The sequence below is a fragment of the Protopterus annectens genome, chromosome 1.part0 (genome assembly GCF_019279795.1).
Source record: "Protopterus annectens isolate FY-2018-M chromosome 1.part0, PAN1.0, whole genome shotgun sequence".
NCBI lineage: Eukaryota > Metazoa > Chordata > Ceratodontiformes > Protopteridae > Protopterus > Protopterus annectens.
In genome coordinates this window covers 620,435,327-620,444,851 of record NC_056725.1, presented here as the reverse complement: position 1 = coordinate 620,444,851, position 9,525 = coordinate 620,435,327, and the positions used below count along the sequence as shown (strand labels likewise).

At 41.5% G+C, this 9,525-nt stretch overlaps 1 protein-coding gene across 3 annotated transcripts in view; it reads right to left on the bottom strand.

Moving 5' to 3' along the window:
* The window catches only part of UBR2 (ubiquitin protein ligase E3 component n-recognin 2), a 5,196,118-nt gene that overhangs the window by 1,796,064 nt on the left and 3,390,529 nt on the right, over nucleotides 1-9,525 (bottom strand). For all 3 annotated transcript variants that reach the window (XM_044061864.1, XM_044061881.1, XM_044061872.1), the window contains exon 29: nucleotides 3,798-3,979. In XM_044061864.1, coding sequence (XP_043917799.1) covers nucleotides 3,798-3,979 — 182 coding nt within the window. The remainder of the gene's footprint in view (nucleotides 1-3,797; nucleotides 3,980-9,525) is intronic.

Here is a 9,525-nt window from a genome sequence, read left to right as displayed (position 1 = left end):
TTTTGGACCAAAAAATTGTAATTTTTTTTATAAACCTTTTTTTCCGGGGAATGCTTATTTTTTCCCACATGTTATTTCTTGGTCCGAATTTTTGCTTTGGGTGGTATAAGACACTGCAGTCACTAGGTGTAGCGATTTCAACGATCAATGCTACTTTTGTCTTCTTTTCTTGGACCACTATATCCGCTTTTCTAATGAATACCATTAAGACCATTCACATTATCTCACAGTCTGATACACATGTTAATACTAAACTTTAGAGTGAGGGATCCTTCAACAAACAAAATCAATTTACTGTGCAGTTAAATGTGGCTATAACAGCTCACGCACAACCAAGACAATCATTTTAAAATGCCAGTAGAATTGGTCAATTACACAAAAATCACTAAAATGGCATTTAAGCATAGTAAATAGATAAAAATAGTGACCTATTTGTTCAATCAAACATGATATTCAGAAAAAGAACTACACATCTGTCCCGGAGTGCTCAGTGCGGTTGAGAAGTAAATGAACAGTGAATAACATAGTACTTCACAGTATTCATTTGCAAAACCAACTTATAACCCACCATCAACAGTGCTAGGGAAACACTACTAACATGGCAGTACCATGCACCCTACAATCCCACAGTGCTCTAGGTGAGTTGCTATATTTAAATGGAAAATGGTACAGAAAGCCATCTTTTCAACATTAAAGTAAGTGCTTAAAGAGAAGATTAAATTATTCAATGGGTAAACCACATTATAGGCTGTGCACTTATGTTCCAAATTGCATTGAAAGGGGCTGGGGAAGGGAGTGATGAAGCTGACACTATAGAAATATGAGAGAAGGCACATATACCTCTTTTTGTGGGTGATCTAACAGCACCATTTAGTTGGTTGATTTTCAGCATAAACTCTGTATGTGTGTAACTGACCAATTCTACTGGGATTTTAAAATGACTGTCTTGGTTGTGCGGGAGCTGTTATAGACACATTTAACTGCACAGTAAATTGATTTTCGGTATAAACTCTGTATTCTTCTGCTACATATGACACAGAGATATAATGTAAGAAAAATTTCAAGAATGTTACTGGGGATGGGGTTACACAAACATATGAGGATACACAGCAGGGCAGCACCAGATACCAAAGAAAAAAAAGGACAAGGGGCTTTGGGGTCATAGTGGTATTCTGACAGTTCATAGCAGGATGGTACAGTACATTCTACATCAGTATGATGCCTGCATGCTCACATATTCTTACCAATAGGAATGTTATGCTACAAGTGGATATAAAAAGTGTACACACCCCTGTTAAAATGCAAGGTTTTTGTGATATAAAAAAATGAGACCACATTAAATCATTTCAAAACTTTTCCCACCTTTAATATCACCTATAAGCTGTACAATTCATTTGAAAAACAAACAAATTTGTTAGGGGAAAAATATAAAAAATAAAATGCACAATAAGCTGGTTGCACAAGTGTACACACCCTTAAACTAATACTTTGATGGAGCACCTTTTGATTTAATTACAATATTCAGTCTTCTTGGGTGCACACCTGCCATCAATTAGAGAGACTCTGATTAACCCCAAATAAAGTTTAGCTATCCTAGTAAATTTTCCTGACATTCTCTCAGTTGACTGCTACAGCAAAAGCCATGGTTCGCAGACAACTTATAAAGCATCACAGGGATCTCATTATTGAGAGGTTATCAGTCAGGAGAAGGGTACAAAAAAATGTCCACAGCACTGGATATACCATGGAATACAGTGAAGACAGTCATCAAAAAGTGGAGAAAATACGGGACAACAGTGACGTTGAAAAAAACTGAACGTCCCTCCAAAACTGATGAAAAGACAAGACGAAAACTGGTCAGGGAGGCTGCCAAGAGACCTACAGCAACACTGAAGGAGCTGCAACAACAATCTCCCGTACTCTCCATATGTCTGGGCTATGGAGTAGGGAGTGCAAGACAGAAGCCTTTTCTTACACAGAAAAACATCTAGGCCCAGCTAAAATTTGCAAAACAATACATTAAGTATCCCAAAAGCATGTGGGAAAATGTGTTCTGATCTGATGAAACCAAGGTTGAACTTTTTGGTCACAATTTCAAAAGGTATGTTTGGCATAAAAACACTTCACATCACCAAAAGAACACCATCCTCACAGTGAAGCATGGTGGTGGCAGTACCATGCTTTGGGGTTGCTTTTCTTCAGCTGGAACTGGGGCTTTCATCAAGGTGGAGGGAATTATGAACAGTTCCAAATACCAGTCACTTTTGGCCCAAAACCTTCAGGTGTCTGCTAGAAAGCTGAAGATAAAGAGGAATTTCACCTTTCAGCATGACAATGGCCCGAAGCATACATCCAAATCAACAAAAGAATGGCTTCATCAAAAGAAAATTAAAGTTCAGGAATGGCCCAAACAGAGCCCAGACCTACATCCAATAGAAAATCTGTGAGGTGACCCGAAGAGAGCTGTGCACAAGAGATGCTCTCGCAATCTGACAGATTTGGAGTGCTTTTGCAAGGAAGAGTGGGCAAATATTGCCAAGTCAAGATGTACCATGCTGACAGACTCCTACCCAAGAAGACTGAATGTTGTAATTAAATCAAAAGGTGCTTCAACAGTTAGTTTAAGGGTGTGCACACGTATGCAACCAGCTTATTGTGCATTTTTTATTTTTTATATTTTTCCCCTAACAGATGTATGTTTTTCATTTGAATTGTACAAGTTATAGGTCACATAAAAGGTGTGAAAAGTTTTGAAATGATTTATTGTGGTCTAATTTTTTTATATCACACAAACCTGGTATTTTAACAGGGGTGTGCAGACTTTTTCTATCCACTGTACTTTGCTCCATGTAGGGGAGGGATGCCCACAGTGCGGAATATGGTTGCTAGCTTAAGTACTCAAAAATGAAATTTAAGAGTTGTGTTCACTACCTATGAATACATACAAATGCTGCTTTGGACCTCGTCTTGGTTCTGTACTCTGTGAATCATGCCATAAAAATATGTGAATCCTACCACATATGCAGGTTAGCACTAATATCAATACAGCTTACTAGCTGCGTCTAAGAACAGTTCTCTTGCTGCTCTGCTCTGACAGCAGTTGTGAATGTATGACAAGGGAGCATCATGATCTATACTGCTTGACTTAACCTATACTGTGACATACTGTATAAACATCACTGATGTGGGAGCAGCTCTGGTGCCACAATGCTACAACAGTAACAGCTCAGTGTACATGATAGGGCAGTAACTAAATCACATGTAATATGCATGTATTAAGAGTGTTGACTCTATTATCACAAATTGCTCTTTTATAAGACCACAGTGGACTCTCGTCTGCCAGTGCATCTCTCGGACTTTGATGTAAAAGTTTCTGTAGACAGCCTTGGTAAACGGTACACCAGTGTCTGAACTGTGCTGGCACTGTTACTTGTACTGAGAAGCATACTTGCATATGTACTGTGCATAAGGTAAATTCACTTCTATGGCTGTGTATAACAATCTCAGTCCTGCACAGCCCTTATCCTCATGTTTTCTGTGCCCTGGCTTTATGCACTGAAGACGGCTTGTTGAATCTTAATCAAAAATTGACAAAATAGAAAAATAAATAAAACACAGCCAAGTTACAATGGTTGTAAACTGGCCACTCAGTAAGCTTGGAAATACCAAAGATGATCATTCAACTTGTTTTTCAGAAGCAATTATACTGATTTTATCATGACTCAGAATATCGCAAAGAAAAAATGTATTAAGATTAGTTCCAAAACATCTTCAAAAATTTTAAGTTTTATATTTACCTAGCATCAGTTAGCAATGAGGTTGAGGTATCAGGTTCTTCTAATGTCTGTTGGAAAAGCTCTTTATTCTCGTTAATGAAATGTCGTTGCATTTCTGACATCTGAGCCATAATCTTCTCTCTTCGTAGCCTGGCAATCTCAGCTTTTCGTTTCCTTTCCACTTTGTCTTTAAAGGTACAGTTCTACAGTAATAAAGCATTTTGTAAGACTCCAGAAATCGTTAATAATTCAAATCTTTCCGTTCAACATCCTAATTCCTGAAAACTTTAAATCAGTCAGCTAAGCAGATAAATATATTAGCATACACTTTCATTATATAAAATGGAACATCTGCACAAACACAGCCAGTATACAGATAATGCAAATTTTATATAAAACTAATAACAGTGGATGGAAGAAGACATGACATATTCACTAAAACAGATTTTTGAGAAAATAAAAGTTAAACACTTACCAGAACATTAGCTCTTTAAATCCACATCTACCACTTCAGTATCAGGACTGGTCAACATAGGCAGCAGTCATTTCAGCACATATGAAGCTCTTCCAATTCAAATTCCTCTCCTCGATCTCACAATGCACCACATTTCCCCATCTCTCCAGATCAAGTTTGCCTATGCAGCACCTACATTATACTTTTTATTTATAACTCAGCTAATTTTGCCTAATGCCTATATACTAAATTCTTTCCATAGGGACATATGTAGGTGGAAAGGGGAATGTGGGCAGATAAGTTGAAGTGGACAGTTATGGAAAATGAAGCTCTAATGTTATTTCATGTAGATAAGTTTCATATCTTGTACATCACCAGTCCATCTATTTCAACATCAAAACAGAGCACCCAGCTACTACTTGGGTGGATTCATGACAGCATACCACACAGGACAGTGGCTCTGAGGGTCAACCTGGATCTGGAGATCATATCAAAATTACAGTGTCACGCAGAAGTGTGCAGAGAAGTATATATCTCAGTAGCACAATTATCGGCAGCAGATGAATTAACAAACAGAAATGACCCTTGTGGTATGGGTATTATATTTACCTAGCAACATTATGTTGTAGTCACTTGAACAAAGTCACCCCAAACACTTTTTGGCTCATTCTAAGAGAAGCGAGAGAGAAAAAAGTTGGTCATCCTTGAATTATGTAATTACTTAGCATAACAGGAGATGTCCTACTGATCATTGTTGCAGTATCCCTGACATATGGGTTTGTCACCACTGACATTTGCCCGGGGTACAAAACCTTTATCTTTCTGAGGTCATATGTCAGAAGCAAGATCTCAGCTCATAAGTGTAAGGGTATACAGACAGGCATACGAGCAAGGATCTTAAGTCTACCTCACTGCTAAATGTACGTCACGCATCCATCGGGCTAATCACCGTTTGGTCATTGGTACTGTTACTTCACTTGATCTGTTTTCAAATAAGTAACCCATTGGGGAATCTTCCTTTTTGCTAATTTTGCTCAAAGTTGTTAGATGTCAGCTAGGAAGGGTAAGTAGGTTCCATAGGACTTGCATACCAAGTGTCTCTTCTGACTAGGCTCAAAACCAGATACAAATCTTGCTCCACCTCCAATTCATTCATTCCCAAAACCCTCAGATGAAGACTTTCCTCTCTCAACACCTTTCTAGAGACTCAACACCTGACCCAGTCCAAGATGGCAGAATCGAAATCCCTGGAAGTCTCTCTCGTGCTCAAGAAGCAGCTTAAGAGGCCCAAAACAGATATGCAGTTGAACCTTTCAGACTCCACTGTACCTACTGAGGTTGCAGACACCATGGTATGTAAGATTACATCTCAGCTGTATACTACTGAGATCCTGTTGAAGGCCAGTGTGACTCCTAAAGCATTCCAGACTGTGGATACTACCAATGAAAAGTGACTTGTCACTTTTGATGGTCCTCTCTGGTTCTACACAGATAAAATCTGAGCTGCCTATGATCATCAAGACAATGGCAGCCTGAATTCTCCTTTACTTGAGAAATATGGAAAGAAAAAGTACAGTTGTGTACACTTACCATAAATGTAGATGTTCTGTATTCACTGTTGCAGTCATTGCATTTGAGGGTTATCTGCCTGCAGGTAGCCCTCAGCCGGGCTGAATATCAAAGTCTTGCATTCCTGCATCGGATGCTGTCTCTTCTTCCATGACGTCAGGTAGCCAGGGGTAGAAAACATGCAGCCGACGCCATTACATCAGTTTTTCTTGCCTCAGATGTCAGGTGCCCCCCATAATGGGAAACAATTATATGTTAGGTTACACCTCCAACAAAAAGCAAATACACCAGAAAGCTTAAATACACCAAACAAGAAGGAAGGTAGAGCCAAGAGAAGTCAGGGGGCTGGAGGGAGGGTAACCAGGACTTTAACAGTGAATACACTCGAACATCTGTACTATGTACTTCATGTTTCACTGCTGCAGTCATTACATTTGGGTTGATTCCCAAAGCTAAGGAAGGGAGGAGGAAGTTAGAGAGCATTAGGGCCAGCTATTAAGCCCTGCAAAACTGCAGTACCAAAACCAGCTCTGGATTTAGAAAAAATAGACATGTAGTAATGCTTAGTGAAGGTATGTACCAGAGCTCCAGATAGCAGCTTCTAGGATGTCCCTGGTAGGGACCCCTCTGAGAAAGGCTGTAGAGCGAGATGCAGCCCTGGTGGAAAGTGATCTTATGCCCTGTGGGGTAGGATTTCCATGGTGCTTATAGCAGAAATGAATTGAATAGGCAATCCATTTAGAAATGGTTTGCTTTGAAATGGCCTTCCCCTCTGCCCCTGCAGCAAAGCCAACTAGCAGCGGTTCAGATTTTCTGAGAGGCTTAGTCCTGTCCAAATAAAATCTCAGTTGTCTGTGCACGTCTAAAGAGTGCAGAATTTGTTATCCTTTGTTTTGTGGGTTTGGGAAAAAGGTAGGCAAATGAATAGATTGATTTAGGGCCACACTAGACACCACCCTGGGCATAAAGGAAGGACTGGTCCTGAGGGAAATCCTGTCTGCATGGAAGATAATGAAGGGCTCCACTGCCATGAAGGCCTGTAATTCAGACACTCTTCTTGCTGAAGTGATGGCTAGAAGGAAGGCTGTTTTCCAAGAAAGGAATTTCATCTCTGCAGTTGCAGCTGGTTCAAATGGAGGGAGAGTGAGCTTTTCCAATACAAAGTTAAGTTCCCAGACTGGAGTAGGGACTTGCCTGGGGGGGTCTTAAATTTTTTGCCCCTCTGAGGAATTGCTTTAACAGGGGGTGAGAGAAGAGGGGTGGCTCAGTATTATAATGTGTTGAAATTGCAGAGACATGAATTATAATTGACGAGAAGGATAAGCACTTGTGGAGCATTTCTGTTAAGTACTGAAGAATATGAGGTAAGCTGGGCACTGTAGAGCCCATACCCTGGGTCTGGCTCCAGTAACAGTATCTTTTTCCACTTTTCAGCATAGGAATTTCTAGTGCTAGGTCTCCTTGCTTCCAGAATGACATCCAGCACCTGCTTACTACTGAGGGATGCTACTGGAGATCTCAAGGAATTAGCCAGGGTGCAAGGTTCAGGGTTTGAAGCTGAGGGTGCAGAATCTGGCCCGCCTGCTGGGACAGCAGGGAAGGTGTCTGAGGTAGGTGCCATGGATCCAGCGGTATCATGCTGTGCAAGAGGGGGTACCAGTGCTGGCGGGGCCAGTCTGGTGCAATAAGTATTGTCCTTGGTTTGTCCTGTTTGATCTTTAGCAGAATCTTCGAGAGGAGAGGCAGAGGGGAAAAGGCATAAACCAAGAGGCTATCCCAGGTAAAGGACAGGGCATCCATTTTCCATGCCTGACTGTGGGGAGTCCTTGTGCAGAATTTGTCCAGTTGGTAGTTCTGGGGAGAGTCAAACAGGTCCATCTCTGGAGTCCCCCATTTGTTCCTCAAGAGGTTGAATATTTTTGGTTCCAGTTTCCATTAGTGTGGGTCCATGAGAATTCTGCTTAGGTCGTCTGCCAGTGAATTTAGCTTGCCTGGCAGGAATTGAGCTTGTAGGTGCACTTGGTAGCTCAAGGCTGTGTTCCACAGAACCATGGCTAGTCTGCAAAGAGGGTATGAGTGGGTTCCCCCTGTTTGTTCATGTACCACATAACTGTGATATTGTCGGTCTTTACCAATAATTGTCCTGGAAGGATGTGGTCCTTGAAGGCTGTCAGGGAATTCTGTACAGCTAACATTTCTTTTTGGTTGATATGAAGGTGCATCTGACTTGGGTTCCATTTGCCCTGAATGCACTTCCCTGCCAAGTGAGGCCCCCATGCATAGTTTGATTAGTCTGTTGTTAGTGTTTGGGTGGCAGGGCGTAGATTGAAAGGGAGCCCCTTGTTGAGGTAGCAGGCCTCTGCCCACCAAAGGAACTCTGTCTTTATACAAATAATGACAGGAATCATTGTTCCAGGTTCTGAGAATGTTGGCACCATAGGCTTTTTAGATACCACTGTAGTTTCCTCAAAAGCAGTCTTGCATATGGAATTAGTAGAATGCAAGAGGCCATGAATCCCAGGGCTTGCAGAATTTTGTTTGCGGATAGCTGGGTCTTTGTGACCAGTAGTTTGAAGTAGGCTGTCAAATAAACTTGTTTTTCTGGCGTGAGGTAAGCCATCTGGGAAGTTGTGTTCAAGCTTGCTCCCAGGAATACAATCTGTTGGCAGGGTACTATATGAGATTTCTTTTCGTTTTTGGTGTACCCCAGCGAGGTTAGAAGTTTCTTTACAAATGTCAAATGTTTTAATATCATGTCCTGGCTTTCTGCCTGAATCAGGCAATCGTCCAGGTATGGGTATATTTGAATATTTCTCTGCCTACAAAATGCAATGGCTGGAGCTAGACACTTTGTGAATACCCTGGGCACAGTAGATAAGCCAAATGGAAGCACAGAGAACTGATAGTGCATAGAGCCTTTTCTGAAACATAGGTATTTCCTGCAAGATTCCCTTATTGGAATGTGCAGGTAAGCTTCCTTTAAGTCTAAGGTTGCCAACCAGGCATCTTTGCCCAGCATAGGAAGCAGCTACTGAAGTGTTAACATTTTGAATTTTGGGATTACCAAAAAGGTGTTTAGAATAGAGAGATCCAGGATAGGACGCCAGGAGCGGTCTTTTCTGGGTACCAGGAAAAGTCTTGAGTAAAAACCTTGTCCCCTTTCTTCTGCTGGGACAGGCTGGACAGCCCTGATACTTAGAAGAGAGAGAACCTGCTGGTGAGGCTCTGCGCACTGATTTGGGGGTAGGTCTGGCCAACCATTTGGAGTTGGTAAGGTGTGGAAGTGGAATCTTTATCCTTGGAAAACTATATTTAAAACCCATTTGTCCTGGGTAACAAGTTCCCAGTTTTTTGCATGCAGGGTGAACGTTCCTCCTAAGGGAGCAGGCAGTTCAGCAGGGCTCGGAAGGGTTAAGGTTAAGTCATTGTGACATTTTTCCATAGGGGGGTGTCTTACTACTTCCAGCTTTGGAAGTGGGAGACCCCCACTGCTTAGGCCTGTATGTAGCCTGAGACTGTAGCCTAGGTGGTCTGCTGTTCCTGGGTTTGGACTGAAGGCCTGGAAGAGACTGGAAAGGACCAATTCTTAGAAGGCCAATGTACTAAATCTGGGAGGCTGTACTTGCAGGAAATCTTTAACAGTTTGCATAGATTTAGCTTTTCCCTCCATCTTTTTAAGGACGACTTCTGCTTTGTTGCCAAACAGGCTGCCTTGGTTTAAGGGCG